Raw genomic sequence first — 19,930 nt, forward strand, 5'->3', positions numbered from 1 at the left:
TTAGTCAAGACAACCAATCTTTTCCATTATTAACATACTATGAGCTTACATTTGTTAAACCCTATTAAGTACTTTACATACAATACTTTATTCAATCCTTATTTTAAAATCTCCCTATGATAATAATACCAAACAATCCCACTTCTCAGATGAGCAAACTCAGGCTTAGGTGAAGTAACGTCCTCAAAGGCCTCAGCTATCAGTGACAAAGCCACTGCTCCCCTCCAAAGCCCAGGCCAAACTGGTTTTCCCTTTACTTTAAAAACTCCCTCTTTAAAAACCCCTCTCCACCCTTACCCGATTATTCACCCATGTTTCATGCTATTTCTTTATTTCACATGTAACTCTTGTATTTAGTCTTAACTTGGTTTAGTAGGTGATGTAAAATCAGACTCCAATACTGTTTTTTTTGCAACGCCATTTACTGAATGCACACCCATCATTGTGACTAGTCCTCAAGTGATACCCTAATGTTTACACACACACACAGAGGTCTGTTTCTGGGTCTTTTCTTCCATGCATCTCTGCCATACACCTCTCTTCCTATTTGTGGGCCTGCATGACACAAATTGGCACATTATTTAAACCCAAGATTACACTTAGAAGATCTAAGAAGCATGTGTTCTTTGCTGGTTTGAACCTCTTTTGTAAAACAGGTTTCAAAAAGATAAGAAAACAAAAAGTATTTTTGTGAGGGCTTCTCAGCCATTCATTGAAACTGTTCCAAAATTAGCAATTGTACTTCTCAAGACTTCTCTCCCTTCCTCCTAAAACTTGCTTTTCTTTGAACAAGCTGCTCTGCACCTTTTTGGCCCACTCAGTCATTCTAAGCATTTGCTCAATATCTCATTCTTGTCTGGAAAACATCTCCCTTATCTCTGCATTTTCCAGGTCCAGTTCAATTCTTCATAAACCCTTCACCAAGCACACCAGTTTTTTATCTTCCTCTATTCTTTAAATGGGTTCCTTTGTACTATTACCCATCCTTTTGTAGATGACTGACCTGTCTACGTGTTTAGATCATAACTCCTTCAGGGCAAGGGCCTGCTCTAACAGCATATTGTCGGCACCCAGCAGAGTCCGTGCATAGAGAACACTCTCAATAATGTGGATAATGATTTCACAATTCCTTCCCTCCCTTTTCAAATTGAAGGCATTACTAATGCCCTCCCATCTCCTAATATCCAAATGGACTAGAAACCAAAGAAATAGAACCTGTTGTTGATTATCTAGTTGGAGATGGGCCTCCACCCTGCTTCCTGTGGTTTGGGGCATTTCTGTTTGCTAGGACTCCACCAGAGGGTGGAGAAAGACAGTAAAGTGAAGTTCAGGCCAGTTCAGTTGCCAATTTACTAACATCTCTGATTTAAAATTGCAGCCAAAATGAGGTTTCATGCTACCTGAGGATTTTGAAGACCACCATTCAGGTTTCACATTACCTCAGATAACACTGGAATCTTGAGATGACTGAACTGGAAGAGTCAGAAAGTCCACAAGCATGGACTCGGGGAGACTACCATCCCACACCTTTGGCCTATCCTTCTCCAATAGTGACACAAAGAAAAATTAGTGTGGAATAGTATCACGGACTAGAGAGTTTGAAGCTAAACACACTGAGATAAGATCAGTAAGGAAGTCAACAGTCATATGATTTGGGTATCAATACCCAAGTGCATATAGCTAGCAGACCCACACAAAGGGCCATGTCACAGCATTTACACAACCTTTCAGAGAAAGGTTATTCTTAGGCCTCGGGTGGTATACTCTGTTAGATCTAGGCCATGATGATACTATCTTTAACATATCTGAAAGACCCAAGATAAAATTCTTTCAAGAGCTCCAAAAGCAATCACAACTCAACTCTGCTCAGGGAATTCTTTATAGTTTTTCCTCTGAGCTTGCATTTATTTTGAAATGCTACCCTTCTGACTACTGTTAAGTCAAGGAAAACTAATTCTGGAATTGTGGATTCTCTCATTGCCCAAAATCATAAATTACTTTTCCTACAGTTAGGAATATTACTAGTAGTACCTCCAGTACTCATAAAAGCAGCTCAGAATCAAAGCTTGTTTGTGAGGAAATGAACTCTACAATAACAGTACAGCTCCTCATTTAACAAAACATGAGGGCTAAAGTTCAGAGAAGTTAAGCAACAGCCCAGGGTGACTTAAGTAGCTGGTAGAACACATGCCAGGCACTATCTAAGAGTTTTACCTGTATTGCTCACTTAATCCTCTGAATGACCCTATAAGGTAAGAATGATTACTATCTCCACTCTATAGATGACGAAACTGAGGCACAGCAAAGTTAAGTCATATGCCTAAAACTGCACAGTATGTAAGGGTAGAGCTGGAATTGCAGGTGCTCTTACTCCAGTGCCCATGTTGTAAACTACTAAACCCCTAGGACTAAAACCCCAGGACTCTGGAACCCAGGAAGAGTTCTCGCCATCATAAATAATCCTAAGGCTCGTGAAAGAGCAAACCACATTTGAAAAGGCCTGCAAACCTTGTTTGGATCCTGATTAGAACAAACTACCAATCAGAGATGTTTTTTAAGCAATCTGAGAAATCAATAGTACATCAACAAATTATTGCTAACTATACCATAATGGCATTATAGTTATGTAGAAAACATCCCTATTTTTAACAATAAATATCCTGGAACTTACAATAACCAAAAAAAGGAAAAAAGTGACAATTGAAGGAAGTTTGACAAAATCTTTATAATTATTGGAGCTCAGTGATGGATTATAAGAGTTCATTACACTATTCTGACAATTTTTTCATTTACTTTCAAGCTCTTCAAACAAATTAATACAAAATCATTGTTAAAGGCCCACAGTCCTGAGCCTATGAAAAAATGAAGCTATCAAACTGAAAAATTTGTGAGCATAACCCACTTTTGCATTGTAAGTTTTCTTTGTTAAACAGTAGCTTTTATTACCCACTGAACTATCTAATTTTTTTGTTTCTGACCTTACTATCGGCCATTCTTCAATACTAGAACCACTGGAAGAGCTAGTTAAATCCACACCTTGTTCATTTTTTTGAGTCCATCTGCATAATCATTTTATTAGTCAACTAGTTAAGAATATTTATTGAGCATTTACTAAGCTGTAGACATTGTATTAGCCCTGACCCAAGTCATCAAAGACAGAGCAGAATAATACTTCCGTGCTAGCATGGATTGATAATCCACAGGATTCCAAACCCTGGCTTGGTTGCTATTCAGCCTCCTTCGAGGGTCTGGAATACCTTCTTAGACCCTCCTGGAACAAAGCCAAACCAGAACTTATGTGGCAGGTGCACTTGCAGTGACTTCCTGGCAGACACTGGGGAGCAGCAAGAGGAAGCAGGTGGTGACAGAGTACCTGGCAGGAGGTTTATGGGTAGTTTTTAGTATCTGTAAACTATCCCAAATTTCTCCTGCAATGCACTTCTCATTCACCCAGGAAGCCTCTCAAACACCTGAGCAGGCCCCTGCTATCCTGCATTTTATATTTATTTCATCACAAATTTCATCAGACAAAAGACCTCAAATTAGACAATACTAGGAGTTCAAACACCAGCCAGGCGTCTGGCTGTTCATGCTTGAGAATGTCCGGGGAAATCAGATGTTATGATTAAAGTGTCATGAGACAACAAAGTAGAAGTATGTCACACCTGGGAATGGGCACTACTAGGTCACTGTCAAGCCATTCTCTGACAGGAAGGGCAGATATTCAAGGACTGTTACACATCAATAATTAGCAGTGTTGTGCTTATGTTGGCACTTCTGCACTCAACATAATAGCTTATTAAGCTAGCACCTCCTCTTCAGTCCAGGTCTGACAGCACTTTGGAAATCATGGCACGATCATGTTTCTATGTACTCTTCTTTTGTCTCAAATTCCTGATAAGGATGTAGCACCCCCTCCCTGCCCCCCGTTAAAAGAACTAAGTTTTGTGTGAGAACAAAAAAGACTCAACAGATGTTGCAGGCTTTATCTTTAACTTACACACAGGGGCAAAAGTTGAGAAGATGCAGGAAGACCTCCTTAGGCCACTGCAACAGAAGTTAGTTTGGGTTATGATGAGATCCCAAATTCTGGTTATTCCCAACTCCTGCTCTACTCTTACCATCAACTGATCAAGTTCAGTAAATCAAAATAAACTCCCTGTTCACTACTGATCAACTGATTGGAGTTTAGGAATCTGGGGGTGAGTTGGCAAAGCTGACAACTGAGAGAAAAATCAGACTGAGCAAGCTTGATGTGGAAATCGGTGAAGCTTCATCTCCAATCTCCACAAATACCATTCACGTTTTCCTGTGTCTGCCCAAGAAGGACATCTGTACGCCAAAAAAAGTGCCCCAGCACTTGTGTTAAGGGACCTGTCACTTCACTCAGACAATACCAGTGCCACAAAGCACAGAGAATCATTTCCAAGGCCCATCTTCTTGCATCGTTTCAACAAACACCGCAAGTCACCCACTCACAGGCCCCCTTCTAGGACACAAACGCCAGAGACAATGCAAGGAGCTGCTAAAAGTTTCCAGCAGCCCTGGGGAGCACGCTGCTACTCAAGCGTCTTTTCTCTCCTGCAGCATCTGAGCGATCCAGGATTACTTCGTTCACAACTACAGCAGGACCAGTCCTGGCTGTGAAAATGTTGATTTTAAACTCCACCTTCCTCACACCCAGGGGCCTCTTCTCTAAAGACGTTTTGCTACGACCAGATTAATCTTAGGGTTGCTCGCTTCTCTTCCTTCAAATCCCCAAATTTCGTAGTAATTTGCACCAATGCTGAAATTACCGAGGGCTTCTATCGCGCCCGCTAGCCCTTCAGAAAAGGAGGCCAAAACAAATTTCAGGATGCCGGCTAAAGGGATGAGGCGGGGAGAGCATGCGGAATCCCCTCCATTCTGGAGCTTAGCCCACCCGAAGGGTTCGCAACCCAGGGCTGCGGACTGAAAGAGGAAACCCCCACATCCACTCTCCTGCTCCCTCCAGGCCACAGGTGCCAAGCCCTTTAGAATTCGGGAGGGGAAGGGGGCTATGGGAGGGATGGGGGAGAAGGAGGGCAATTTCCCAGTTAGCTGAGGCGGTAAACTAGGGGGTTGAGGGAGATGGCGATCTCATTCCCAAGAAGGAGGGGGCAGCAGTGGGGAGACGACCCCCGGGGGCAGCGTGGGGGTCTGGAAGTTGATGTCTCTCCAAGACCTTCCCTTCCCCGTCCAACATCCCCGCTTCCCACAATCTCTTAATCCGGCAGACGCAGCAGGGTCGGCGGCTCAGCCTGGGCCCGGCGGACTGGAGGAGCGTGGACGAGGGGGGGTCCGCCCGCCCGCCGCCCGCCGCCCGCCGCCCGGTACTCACCAGCAGCACTGAGCCGCGCACCACCTCCGACACGCTCTGCCGCAGCTCGGCCGCCGTGCCCGGCTTACTCAGCGCCCGGGTGAACTTCCGAGTCTCCGCCGAGGCGGGGAGCAGCGGCGGCTGCGACATCCTCGCCACCGCACCGCACCGCCGCCGCCGCGCCTGCTCCCGAGGTCCGGTCGGGCCCGGCCGCGCCGCCGCCAGGTGCGCCCTCCTCACCCGGCCGGCCTGCCCGCGGCTCCCGGCGCCGCCGCCCGCTCGCTCCCCCCGCCGCTCCCCGCGCGTCCGGGCGGCGCAGCCCGAGCCGCGCCCTCCGCGGCGTGTCACGGCCCGAGGCGCCCTCCTCTGCGCCCGCGGTTCCCCGAGCTCGGAGCGGCGCTCGGGCTCGCTAGGCGCGACCGTGCGTGTGGCGGCGGCTGCGGCTCCCCCATGCCACCAGCCTCCCTTGGCGGCCGCTCGCCGGGCCGCCTCCTCGGGGCGGGGTGTCCGGCGCGGCGCGGGGCGGGGCGGGCGGAGGAGGGGCCGGCGCGGCGGGACAGCAGGCCCGGCCGCTCCTCACGGGCTCCAGGCGGCCAGAGGCGGGCCGCGCTCCGCGCGGGGTCCTCGGCGGGGCCGTTGGAGACCCCTCCGCTCCCGTCCGACTGCTCGTGGGGCCGCACGTCCGAAGACCCGAGGCGAGGGAGAGGGCGCACCCCGGGGCTGGAGCTGGGCCTCACGCTGGGACCCCGGGCCGCCTGCCCGTGGAGCCTCCAGCGCTCTGGGGACCCCGCCGTCCCGGCAAGGTCCCGGCTCAGCGGCACCACGACCCCCTGTGCTCCTGGGGCCTCTGAGGGGCGGAGGTTTCAGAAAGGTGGCCCTCATGAGGCGCCGGGCCGTTCGGAAGCCGCGGCAGTGCAAGCGGCACGGGCGCCGCAGCCTGGGACCCGGGGTGGAGCGCCGCATGCACTCGTGGCGGCGACTCTCGGCCAAAATCCACCGTCCCGTCCCCAGCAAGGCCGTGGGACGCCCCCGCGAGTCTAAAGGGGCATCCCGGGATGAGGGACGGTGAGGCCGGGACAGGCGCTCTGGAGTCACGCAGACCGGCCGCAGGATAAGCGGCTGTGTCACCTTGGTCAGGATCAAAACTTCTGAGCCTCGCCTGTCTCATCCGTAAACTGAGGACAGTAACCTGCAAGAGGCTGAAGTGCCAGGGGATGCCCGTCAGCCGAACCACAAGGCACGGAGCCCGGGAAACCTAGAAGCACCAGCCTCCGCGTCCAACGTGATCTAAGAGCTGGGCTGCTAGCGACAATCACCACTCTGAGGAACTTTCTCCTCACACAGTCTTTCTCTCTTTCCCATCTCAAAGCGACTCCCTTTTCCTTTTCTCCTTTTTTGCTGAGGAAACCCTGGGAAACCTAACCCTGACCCCGCTGCTTAGGGGGCTCGCGGGGAGGGGGGATTTGCGCTGGACCCATGGCGCATGCTCAGTGGTTTGGGTTTGGGTGCGTTCCCGGGGCGGTGAACCCGTTTTAAGGGCGGCTCCGTTGATTGGTCGGTCTACGCAGGCCCTTCCCATCGCCTGCTGATGGACAGCTCCTTACCTGCAGACTTCCTCAGAGCTTGGTGGCTTTTAGCACCCCGCCTGCAAAGGTCTATCCGGCGGCCCTTCTGCCCGAGTGCCCTGAGGCGTTGTAGGCGCGGTCACCTAGATAGAGGAGGCCTTTCACTGGGTCCCACCCTACCAGAAAGCCAAACACTGGCCTAAACCAGGATCTTAAAGTGGTAGGGAAAACTACCAGTCTAGTGCAGAAAGCAGACACCACCGTTCAGCACTTAATGGGGTGGTCTGAAGAGTAGTAAGACGAGAGGTGAAGCATGCAGTCAGCGCTCAGTAAATGCTTTCTGGATTAGATTGTTTTCCTAGCGGGCTAGGATCAAGATGTGGCATTGAGTGGCCTGACAGGCTAGAAGATAAATAAGTGATATATAATAAAATCAACTACTAAGCCATTTCCTCGTCTGCCAAATTAGGGAATGGCCTAGCCACTTCCTAGGTCTCTTCTGTTTCAAGAGAAGGGCTGGCCGACCCCAATAGGGCAGGGCTGGTGCAGGTCGGCCTCACCCTGCCTTGTAAGCGGAACCTGGGCTGTCTTCCATGACCATGCACCTGCATTTACACCTCTGAGCTATTACTAGGAAATGTCAGCTCACTTCCTACCTGAGCAGTTAGATGCTACTCTGAGAATCCTAAATTACGATTTCCCTTTGAGCTTCGGGCTCCTGAAGTCCCAGGCAGCACAAACCTTTACCCAACTATGCTACCTTGGATCTCTAAACCGTATCTACTTCCATAGAAGGCAAACAGACTTTTTTTTTTAATTAGAAAAAAAACAAGAGCACACAGGTTATAGGGTTTTCTTTTTTCTCTCTCTCTTGTTTTGCTGTAAGAAATATATGAACAAAGAAAAGAACACATATATCTGGAAAGGGAAGAGTTTCCCAAACCTCCTAATTTCATCTACGTTTCTACCTGTCCTTAATTGTGTGCTTGCTTGTTGACTCATTATATTCTAGAACAGGCAGATTTTCATTTAGGAGCAGCCACTTCGGAAAATAGTTTGGCAGTTCTTTAAAAAGTTAAACGGAATTATCATATAACCTAGGAATTCCATTCCTAGGTATATACACAAGGAAATTGAAAAAATGTATCTATGCAAAAATTTGTACATAAATGCTACAGCAACATTATTCATAATAGCCAAAAAGTGGAAGCAACCCAGATGTCCATCAATTAATTAATGGATAAACAAAATGTGGTATTTCCATACAAAAGAATATTAGCAGCTCTAAAAAAATATGTAGAACTGATTTATGCCACAACACATATGAACCTGGAAAACACAATTCTAAGTGAAAGCAGCCAGGCCCAAAAGGTACAATATTGTGTGATCCTATTTATATGAAATGTCCATAATAAGTACATTTGTGGTTGCCAGATGCTAAGGAATGGAAACCTGCAGAGTAACTGCTTATTGGGACAAGGAAAATACTCTGGAATTAGATAGTGGTGATGGTCGCATAACTTTATGAATATACTAAACACCACTGAATGGTACAGTCTAAAAGATAAGTATTATGGTATGTGGATTATATATCAAGAAAAGAAAAAGAGAATGTATTTTAGGCAAGAAACTAACCCCAAATGAAAGCTCTGAGATGAAAGAATGGTGAACAAAAAACCTGATACATATGTGACCATATCTAAATGAATATTGACTGTATCAAACAAAAATAGTAATGCCTAATTTGTGGGGTTTAAATCAACCCCAAGTATTGAACAATTGCATATAAATAAGAACGGTTTTGACAGGAAAGTGTTTGCAGCTTCTTCTATTGTTCATAAGGAAGATATTAATTTTAGAATTTGTTAAATGCAAATGTCTAGGATGTTCACATTATACAAGAGTGTTTATCTTTCAAACAAGTAATGTGAAAAAATAGAACAAGAATTGGAAAAAAATTTCAGTAGAAAAGGAAGCAAGAAAAGAGAGGGAGTTAAAATACAAGAAAAGTGCAACAATGGAAAAAATAAAATAAGCTAGTAAAAAGAAATCTCAATATATTATTAATGACAATAAATACAAATGGACTTATGCTCCCATTAAAAGACCATGATTGACAATATGAATAAAGACACAAAGACCAGATATATACTGCTTACAGGAGGTACATCTAAATCATAAAGATAAAGGATGGAATATAAAGGATAGAAATTATACTAGGCAAATACTACCCAAAATAAAGCATAGTGTAGCTATATTATTATCAGAATAAAGAGATTTGGGGCAAAAAAACATTACAAGTTAAACAGATTTACTAAAGAATAACAGAAAAGTTCAAAGCTTCAACTCCCCAAGAGGATATAACAATTTAAACTTGTATGCATCTAATAATATCTGCCTCAAAATATATAAAAAGATGGACCATCCAAGAACATTCAAAAAGAACAGTATTTCCCCAAATCATCAAATATGTTTTTTCCAGAGATTTCACATTCAGACTATACTTCAAAGCTCTCTAGACAATAGCCAAGTATTAATTATGGAGTTGAAAAATATTCTAAAACACATATTTTTTAAAAGGACTCTGAAGTATCTCAGTATACTCTGAAAGGGTATGTCAACAAAATAGAATTTTTAAGCCTTAAAAGAATATTATTCACTATCTTTCAAGTATAAAGCTTATAACCATACCCAGTTATCTCCTATATTTCTTATAATTTTTAATATTTATAATTCAGCTGTGTTAGATGACAGCTTGGTGCAGCATTTCAGGTTTGAACTATCCTTTTTATACTAAATAATTGTTTTGCTACAAAACTAATAACAAATTTGGAGTTGTGGATAATAAAGAAGAATTCACAAGAGTGGACCTACCTCATTTTTGAGTTGGGTTTGGTCAGGCTGGTGAGAAAAACTCATAGAACCTGAATATATCACCTACCATGTATTCATCATTCCAGTTCAGGGGCTCTCTATAGACTGGAAACACCAATAAATATCAAAGCTGCAGGTGGTCCCCTCATTCACAGCCTCTTATGTACTGGCATTCAGTGAAACTTGGGGCACCCAACTCTTCAAAGACAATCGCAGCTGTGGGTTTGGGTCAGTTCTGTCCGATAATGCAAAGGGTAAAGGATGGGAAAACACTAAGGAAGATGGAAGAGAGAAAGAGCAAAAAGGAATTCTCATACATTAAATGGAAAAATGCAGATATTTTACATAAGAGATGGTGAAAAGAACCTTGTGCAGACCAGTCTGACTACTAGAGTCATGTTTGTCAAACTTCCCAGACAATGTCATTTGCAACCAAATATTTATATACAGCTGGTTGCACAGAGAAACCTTGGTTACTATGGTAAGTGCAATGGGTGTGACTCTGGAAAAAAATGTGACCAGATATTCCTACAACTTGTATTTTTTTTTTTTAATAATTATTTTTTATTGAAGGGTAGTTGACTCACAGTATTACATTACATTAGTTTCAAGTGTACAACACAGTGATAGAACATTTATATACATAATTCTAGGTTCCAGCTATCACCCTACCAAGCTGTTACAATATCTTGACTATATTCCTTATGCTATACATTACATCCCGGTTACTTATTTATTTTACCATTGGAAGTCTGTCCTTTTTTTTTTTTGTGAGGGCATCTCTCATATTTATTGATCAAATGGTTGTTAACGACAATAAAATTCTGTATAGGGGAGTCAATGCTCAATGCACAATCATTAATCCACCCCAAGCCTACTTTTCGTCAGTCTCCAATCTTCTGAGGCATAACAAACAAGTTCTTACATGGAGAACAAATTCTTACATAATGAATAAGTTACATAGTGAACAGTACAAGGGCAGTCATCACAGAAACTTTCGGTTTTGCTCATGCATTATGAACTATAAACAGTCAGTTCAAATATGAATACTCATTTGGTTTTTGTTTTTTTTTTTTTTTTTTTTAATAATTATTTTTTATTGAAGGGTAGTTGACACACAGTATTACATTACATGAGTTTCAAGTGTACAACACAGTGGTAGAACATTTATATACATAATTCTAGGTTCCAGCTATCACCCTACCAGGCTGTTACAATATCTTGACTATATTCCTTATGCTATACATTACATCCCGGTTACTAATTTATTTTACCATTGGAAGTCTGTCCTTTTTTTTTTTTTTTTTTTTTTTTTTTTTGTGAGGGCACCTCTCATATTTATTGATCAAATGGTTGTTAACGACAATAAAATTCTGTATATGGGAGTCAATGCTCAATGCACAATCATTAATCCACCCCAAGCCTACTTTTCGTCAGTCTCCAATCTTCTGAGGCATAACAAACAAGTTCTTACATGGAGAACAAATTCTTACATAATGAATAAGTTACATAGTGAACAGTACAAGGGCAGTCATCACAGAAACTTTCGGTTTTGCTCATGCATTATGAACTATAAACAGTCAGTTCAAATATGAATACTCATTTGGTTTATATACTTGATTTATATGTGGATACCACATTTCTCTCTTTATTATTATTATTTTTAATAAAATGCTGAAGTGGTAGGTAGATACAAGATAAAGGTAGAAAACATAGTTTAGTGTTGTAAGAGAGCAAATGTAGATGATCAGGTGTGTGCCTGTAGACTATGTGTTAATCCAAGCTAGACCAGGGCAATAAAACATCCACGTATGCAGAAGATTTCTCTCAGAACAGGGGGGGTGAGGTTCTAAGCCTCACCTCTGTTGATCCCCAATTTCTCACCTGATGGCCCCCCTGCGACTGTGCCTGTCTTAGGTTGTTCCTCCCTTGAGGAATCTTACCCATCTCTGGCTAACCAGTCATCTTCCGGGGCCATACAGGGAAATGTGAAGTTGGTAAGTGAGAGGGAAGCCTTATTGTTTGAAAAGGTTAGCTTTTTACTTCTTTGCATATTTATGCCCTGTGGCTTCTATGCCCAGCATTTGTCTTGAGGTATCTTTACCACTTGGAAGAATTATGATACTCAGTAAATTTGATATGAGGCACGAATTCTATTTAAGGGTTGTAATTAGGAAGGAAGAAGAAAAGCTATAGAAGTAGCAGGCGGAAGAAAACATGGGAAGATTGATTATTTCTTTGACATATCTTCTTGTAGAGTAACTTCAGCATGTATAGGTTTTAAGCTACTACTTAAATTGTGCACACACATTAACATAATAGGAGTATAGTTACATAACCAAAGCATACCTGTAATTCCAGCCATCTCCAGTGAAACCAAGAAAACCAGTTAGGCACCTTAGGCATTTGTGAAAACTTATCTATGATATGGTGGATATTGTCCAACTGAACTTGAACAGTCTGAGAGAAATCAGACAAATTAAAAAAACCCATTCCTGGGGAATGTTCACATCCCTTATGTTCTTTTAACAGTAAATAGTCTGTAGTTGTAAGATTTTGGAGCGCTACAATTTGCACTTCTCCTAATTCTTGGTTGAGTTCCAACAGTATAGGTCCAGTCAAATTTGTTGTTTTACTGTATGCACAGGCCAGCTTAGATATCTCCTTCCTCATTCCCATGGCAAGTCCAGGAACTGGTGGGATAAGTGCATCTACAGCTGTAGCAGTGCGTGGATCTTTGTTGGGGTTTTTTGATGATCATCTTCTGGCATGAGTCTTCCAGAGAGTGCTGATGTTGGAAGTTCTCTTTCATATCGTATCTTAGTTCATTTTCGGGATAGCCCAATTAGGCTTTGATCTTCTGTATAGATGCAAACAGACCCTTTGCCTACACTTTTATATGCCCTTTATACCCTTGTGTAGAACTCATTGGAGGTTACCACACAGGAACTGCCCTTTTTTTTTTTTTTTGCTTTGTTTTTGATATCACTAATCTACACTTACATGACGAATATTATGTTTACTAGGCTCTCCCCTATACCAGGTCTCCCCTATAAACTTGTATTTTTTAATATTTCAAACCACATCTACTATAAAATAGTTTCATTCAACATGGAAATGTCCCCACAGTAAACCCAATGGTAGCTCTGGCACCTACTGTAGTTTCTTATGTTATAGAATTTTAAGTCCACAAATTCTTCCCTCATATGCTGCATTGGGAGAGTATAGAAGAAGTAAACCAGCTACTGAGCTATCCATGTCATAACCAAACCTCCTCTCCTAACCTGTTCTCCTCTGCAAAACTGCGGGCAGAGGGAAGTGTTAACCAGCACATTCCTCGCTTGGCTTGACATCCAATCTCAGTATTTCTGCCATCCAACGAGCAGGGGGAAAAAAGCCAGCTGCGTCAACTCCCCTTCATAAATGAGAATTTATCACTGAAGTGAAGGAATAGCTACGACATACACACAGAATGTAAGGAATTGTTAGTAAAATGATTCTATTAGCTTATAAAGATAGTTTTTTTTTAACTTGGTGATTTGAGGCTAGAGAAAGGGACAACCTTGTGTGACTTCTTCATTTAGATTTTTTCCTTTCACCCTATTTTGACTTTTTGCTTTCCTTCTCAGTCATTGAAATGTTGCTTAGATAATTTTGAATGATCTGTCATTTTCTAATATCAAAATACAAATTGATTAATCTTTCTATTGTCCTTCATGTATGGAATGTTCTTAAAATGATAATTAGAGAAAGCTTAGGAGATACTTATCTCTGTACAACATTAAATTAATCCTCATTTTTTGTTGATACAATTTATTCTGTCAACAAATTTTATTGAGCATCCATTATGTGCTAGGTACAATTCTAAGTACTGGACGTACAGCATGATTTTAAAAAGATCAAAATTTCTGCCCTTGTGGAGCTTACATTCTAGTGCAGGATATACTTAATACACAAGTTAAGTAAGCAAAAGGTAGAGTATTTTAATAGAGGCAAGTGTTAAGGTAATTAACAAACCAAGAAAGGGACTATGATGTACTGGGAATAAAGTGGATTGAAATGTAGGTAGTATGGCCAGAGATGGTCTCAGTGAGAAAGGAACTACTGAATAAAGACCTGAAGGCAGTGAAAGAATGAACTGCCCATACAGCGTCTAGGGGAAAAATATTCCAAGCAAAAGGCATAGAAGAGCAAAGGCACAGTCAGGAGCCAAAGCCAGTACAACTGAAATGAGTGAGAAACTGCAGATAAAGGATGTGAAGCCTGAGCCATAAGGCCTGGAGGGTGAGCAGGTTAGGTGGTACCTTGAGGCCACTGGAAGGACTTGGGACTTGAACTCTGAGTTAGCTGGGAAGGCACTGGAGGGTTTTGAGTGTTACCTTTAGATGTGAGCCAGTCAGTCCAGTATCCTCTTCCTAGGTGCACAGGAAGACTGTATTTCCCAGCCTTCTGGGGTGATGTGATGGGGTTCTAGTCAATGCAAGTGATTCAAAATGATATACGCCATTTCCAAACCTAGCCATAACATTCCCTCGGTGATCCTTTTCCTCTCCTACAGGCACCATGGAAACCACGTGTTGAGGACAGAGGCATTCAAGATGGAAGGAACCTGGATCCCTAAGCACCGCTTAGAGGAGAGCACCTCAAGATTGCTCCCTGACCAGGCACATCCGTATTGGACTTCGTGCGGAAGCAACTTTGACTGTTGTTAAGCCACTGATGGTCTGGGGTTTTCAGGTACAGCTACATTCACAGTAAACTGGGTTTGTGGAAAGAGAATGAAGGCAAGTAATCTGGGTAGCTAGCAACAGTCCAACTGACTGTGTGCATTAATCTATTCATAAAAAATAACACACTGTGCTTCTGAAAAAACACTCACAGTCTAGTGGAGAAGACAGTTCAATCAGTGTAACTGTGATCCAATGGATAAGGAAGATGAGACCACAAAGGAGGAGCAACTGACGTCCTGCGCATGAGCCACGGCAGCTCCACAGGGACTATGAAGCTGCACCTGGATGCTGCCTTGTGACCAGTGTCTGGAATGGCTGTGGCATACAGGACCCAGGGCACCTGGGACCGCAGGACCTATGCTTGTGTGACAATATTTGTAAAACATCAACACAGGGTCTGTCCCATGATTAATGATCAATAATTATTAGCAGTTAAATAATTATAAAGTGTTTCAAGAAATCGTTGTCAGAGCTGTTTACTATATATATATATATATATACACAGAGGACCCAGAACATGAGATCAAGCTACCTATGTCAAGGCTAAGGAGATATTTCCATCACTAACTTCTCTCTTTCTCTTTGAATTAGCCTCAGATTCTCACTCTTTTTTAACTAGCTTGTCACCAGCAGTTTTGCTCACATTTATGAACACTGTTCATACTCGACAAAGGTGACACCTGAAGAGCAAATGGTATTCTCTTCATGTCATTTTTTGGTCCGTACTGTGTAGTCCAGACTACTACCATTAAAACTCTTTGTAGCAGTTTGTATTACAAAGCCTAGGCTTGTCACGTGATTATTTAATAAAACAGAGAGTTCGTGACTGATGTTGAATGGAAATTGTCTTTAGTATCATTGAATATCAACAACCTGTTATTATTGTTCTACTAGATATAATCAAATAATGATCACATATAATAGTAAATGCATAATCATAATAGCTTGGTTTTAAAGAGCTATTGTTGAAACCATTCTGACCTTATCAAATGCATTCCCACAATATTCCTGCAAGATAACTGAATTAAAGTTCATGTTACAGATGAAGTGTCTACACACAAACAGAGATGCATTTGTTCCCAGGCAACTTTATCTCTCCAAATCAGCTAAAATGGGACTTGTGTATCTAGGTCTGAGGAAGTAACTAGAGCATTCTCCTCAATTATTTCCTTTGCAGGGAAGGCTTTTCAATGAGCCAATACAGAAGAAATTAGGCAGGAATTCCTCATGATTTAAAAGTCTACCTGAATTGACTGGTTGAAATAGAACCCAAAAGTCAGTTTCCTTTGGAAAAAATGTATTTAGCAAATCTGCACAGTTTTTCTACAGAATATAAGAATAAAAATATAGAGTTTAAACAAATAGGGCCATATATTCAAAAATAAGAGAAGTGAGAATCAGGGAGGAAAACATAAGCTTAGAAAAGGGTTATGCCCCGTAAAAAGATACCACTTCTCATAGTAGCAAAATGTTGATCTTTAAATGCCTTTTTCCAGGCTTGGGCTCCAGAAGAATGTTGGCCATGACAAACGGCAGAGGAGCAAGGCCAAAGGGAACCTGTGGTTATTACAAAGAGCCCTCGTGTGGCATCCTCTACTTTGTAACTTGAAGGAAACCTTAAGGCAGAATCCCTTTTCCACTTGGATCTAAAAGGGCAATGATTCTGTTGAGGACTGGCTACACAATTTGCCTTAATCTACATAATCTGTTCAGGACTGGCAGAGCCCAGGAAAAATTTACAGAGCCTAGGGAAAAATTTAAATGTGGGGTTTCTTGTTCAAACAGAACTTCAAGAGCCCAGGGCCCCTTCTAGGCACAGGCCTGGGGATCCCCTTCAGAACCAGCCATTAACCCTTCAGATGATCCCAAGTATTAAGGGAGGGCTGCTCAAGAGTTACAAGGTAGTGGCTATTTATCAGCCAGTAAGGACTGGTTGATAACGTTCAGTGTTTTAGCAACAGGTCCTGCAGTACCAGCTGTATCAGCTTTAGCATCAGCCAGACATAGAAAGGATGTCACCATTCAGTACATAAGGGAATGGTTCTTATAGACTGACCTTAAAGTTTTCTGACAGTTGATAGAATGAACAAGTATGCGGAACAGAGCCCTGGACTAATGGGATAGAATGTATATATGTACCATAACCTCTAAAACAAAAATGAACAATAGCCCCACAAAGCTGGAATCTATGATATCACCATTGGATATCATCATTGGATAAAATGACCCCAGGGCTTTGAGAGGGAGAAGAGGAATAATCAATACTATACAGAAGCACTGAGCAGCAATACTGAAGAGTTTTGTTAAGCTGTGTTCCAACCATGACCATGGAGGTGGTCACAAAGAGGAGAACTGGTACATAAATGCTTTCCCAGCAAAACCAAATCCAACCCATGGCATACAAATATAATAAGGGCTTCACACCCATTAGAATGGCTACTCTCCAAAAACAAGAAAATAACAAGTGTTAGAAAGGATGTGGAGAAATCGGAACCTTTGTGCAGTCAGTGGGAGTGATGCTTTAGTAAACACTATGGTGGTTCCCTGAAAAATGAAAAATAGAATTACTATGTGATCCAACAATTCCACATCTGGGTGTATATTCAAAAGAATTGAAAGCAGGGTTTCAAAGATATATTTCTGCACATCCATATTCACAGCATTATTATTCACAGTAGCCAAGAGGTAGAAACAACTCAAATGTCCAATGATGGATGAATAGATAAACAAAAATGTGGTATATACGTACAGTGAAATATTCAGCTTTAAAAAGGAAGAAAATTCTGACATGTAACAACATGGATGAACTTTGAGGACATTATGTTAAGTGAAATAAGCCAGTCACAAAAGAGCAAATACTATATGATTCCACTTTATGAAATATATAGAATACTGAAGTTCACAGAGGTACAAAGTAGAATGGTGGTGGCCAGGACTGGATGGAGGGAGGAACGAGGGGTTAGTGTTTAAAGGATGCAGTGTTTCAGTTTGGAACAATGAAGAGTTCTGGATATGGATGGTGGTGATGGTTATACAACAATGTGAATGTACTTAATGCCACTGAACCATATATTTAAAAATGGTTAAGATGGCAAATTTTATGTCATGCATATTTCACCACAATTAAATGAATATATATATATATGCCATATAGAATTCAAGAAAAAAATACAAAATTGGGCACACAAGTACATATTTAGTATAAGAAAAATCATAAATTGCTGTTATTTAAAGTTACTAAATACCACAAACATTTAAAAATCCAGAAAAATAACAGTGTTTCTAATTAATTTCTTCATGCATCTCTAAAATACTTTTTATCCTATCATTTTTGTCTGCATACACTGATATTCCCTTCAAAAGTCTATGAAGACAATGATTTTGTAATATTTTTTAATGAGAATAGAACAAAGATTTAGTCTTTCCTTAAACATCCTTCACTGAAATTTTTTTAGTATCAATTCACTTAGAAAAGTTTCTTTCAAATTTGCTATGAGTTGTTAGTAATGTAACTTTCTTGAATGCCATCAAATTTGGAGGAAGTTTCAATGAACTGGAACAAATAGATTTAAAATTCATATGGAACCACAAAAGACCCTGAATAGCCAAAGCAATCCTGAGGAGGAAGAATAAAGCAGGGGGCATCTCGCTTCCCAACTTCAAGCTCTACTACAAAGTCACAGTAATCAAGACAATTTGTTACTGGCACAAGAACAGACCCACAGGCCAGTGGAACTGAATAGAGAGTCCAGAAATTAACCCAAACATAAACAGTCAATTAATATATGATAAAGGAGCCATGGACATACAGTGGGGAAATGACAGCCTCTTCAACAGCTGGTGTTGGCAAAACTGGACAGCTACATGTAAGAGAATGAAACTGGATCATTGTCTAACCCCAGACACAAAAGTAAATTCGAAATGGATCAAAGACCTGAATGTAAGCCATGAAACCATAAAACTCTTAGAAAAAAACATAGGCAAAAATCTCTTGGACATAAACATGAGTGACCTCTTCATGAACATATCTTCCCAGGTAAGGGAAACAAAAGCAAAAATGAACAACTGGGACTACATCAAACTGAAAAGCTTCTGTACAGCAAAGGACACCACCAATAGAACAAAAAGGCATCCTACAGTATGGGAGAATATATTTATAAATGACATATCTGATAAAGGGTTGACATCCAAAATACATAAAGAGCTCATGCACCTCAACAAACAAAAAGCAAATAATCCAATCAAAAAATGGTCAGAGGGACTGAACAGACAGTTCTCCAAAGAAGAAATTCAGATGGCCAACAGACACATGAAAAGATGCTCCACGTCACTAGTCATCAGAGAAATGAAATTAAAACCACAATGAGATATAACCTCACACCAATAAGGATCGCCACCATCCAAAAGACAGACAACAACAAGTGTTGACGAGGTTGTGGAGAAAGGGGAACCCTCCTACACTGCTGGTGGGAATGTAAATTAATTCAACCATTGTGGAAAGCAGTATGGAGATTCCTCAGAAAGCTCAAAATAGAAATACCATTTGACCCAGGAATTCCTCTCCTAGGAATTAACCCTAAGAATGCAGCAGCCCAGTTTGGAAAAGACAGATGCACCCCTATGTTTATCGCAGCACTATTTACAATACCCAAGAAATGGAAGCAACCTAAGTGTCCATCAGTAGGTGAATGGATAAAGAAGATGTGGTACATATACACAATGGAATATTATTCAGCCATAAGAAGAAAACAAATCCTACCATTTGCAACAACATGGGTGGAGCTAGAGGGTATTATACTCAGTGAAATAAGCCAGGTGGAGAAAGACAAGTATCAAATGATTTCACTCATCTGTGGAGTATAAGAGCAAAGAAAAAACTGAAGGAGCAAAACAGCAGCAGACTCACAGAACCCAAGAATGGACTAACAGTTACCAAAGGGAAAGGGACTGGAGAGGATGGATGGGAAGGGAGGGATAAGGGGGGTGAGGGGTAAGAAAGGGGGCATTACGATTAGCATGCATAATGTGTGGAGGGGTGTACAGGGAAGGCTGTACGGCACGGAGAGGACAGGTAGTGATTCTACAGCACCTTACTACGCTGATGGACAGTGACTGCAATGGGGTATGTGGGGGGAACTTGGTGATGGGGGGAGTCTAGTAAACATAATGTTCCTCATGTAATTGCAGATTAATGATATCAAAATAAAAAAAAATTTGGAGGAAGCACTAACAAGTTTCTTTTGTAAAAATTAATAAAAGAAAACCTTACTGACATGGCAGTGAGGAGGCCAACAAAGCAAGCTCTCCTGTCCTACACCTCCTTGTCAATTAGAGGCCCCATGGAAATAGCCTACTTTACTGCTCAAGAGAAGGAAGAGTTTCTGCCTCCGCCCTGCAACAGCCCAGCCAATGAGAGACCCTCA

General features: G+C 42.0%; 1 protein-coding gene across 6 annotated transcripts in view; it reads right to left on the minus strand.

Moving 5' to 3' along the window:
- The window catches only part of DOCK9 (dedicator of cytokinesis 9), a 286,115-nt gene extending 280,489 nt beyond the window's left edge, over positions 1-5,626 (minus strand). For all 6 annotated transcript variants that reach the window (XM_036893860.2, XM_057494438.1, XM_057494436.1 and 3 more), the window contains exon 1: positions 5,360-5,626. In XM_036893860.2, the coding sequence (XP_036749755.1) occupies positions 5,360-5,488 (129 nt within the window). In that variant the 5' untranslated portion in view covers positions 5,489-5,626. The remainder of the gene's footprint in view (positions 1-5,359) is intronic.
- Between the last annotated feature and the right edge of the window lie 14,304 nt (positions 5,627-19,930).

The sequence above is a fragment of the Manis pentadactyla genome, chromosome 17 (assembly GCF_030020395.1).
Source record: "Manis pentadactyla isolate mManPen7 chromosome 17, mManPen7.hap1, whole genome shotgun sequence".
Lineage (NCBI taxonomy): Eukaryota > Metazoa > Chordata > Mammalia > Pholidota > Manidae > Manis > Manis pentadactyla.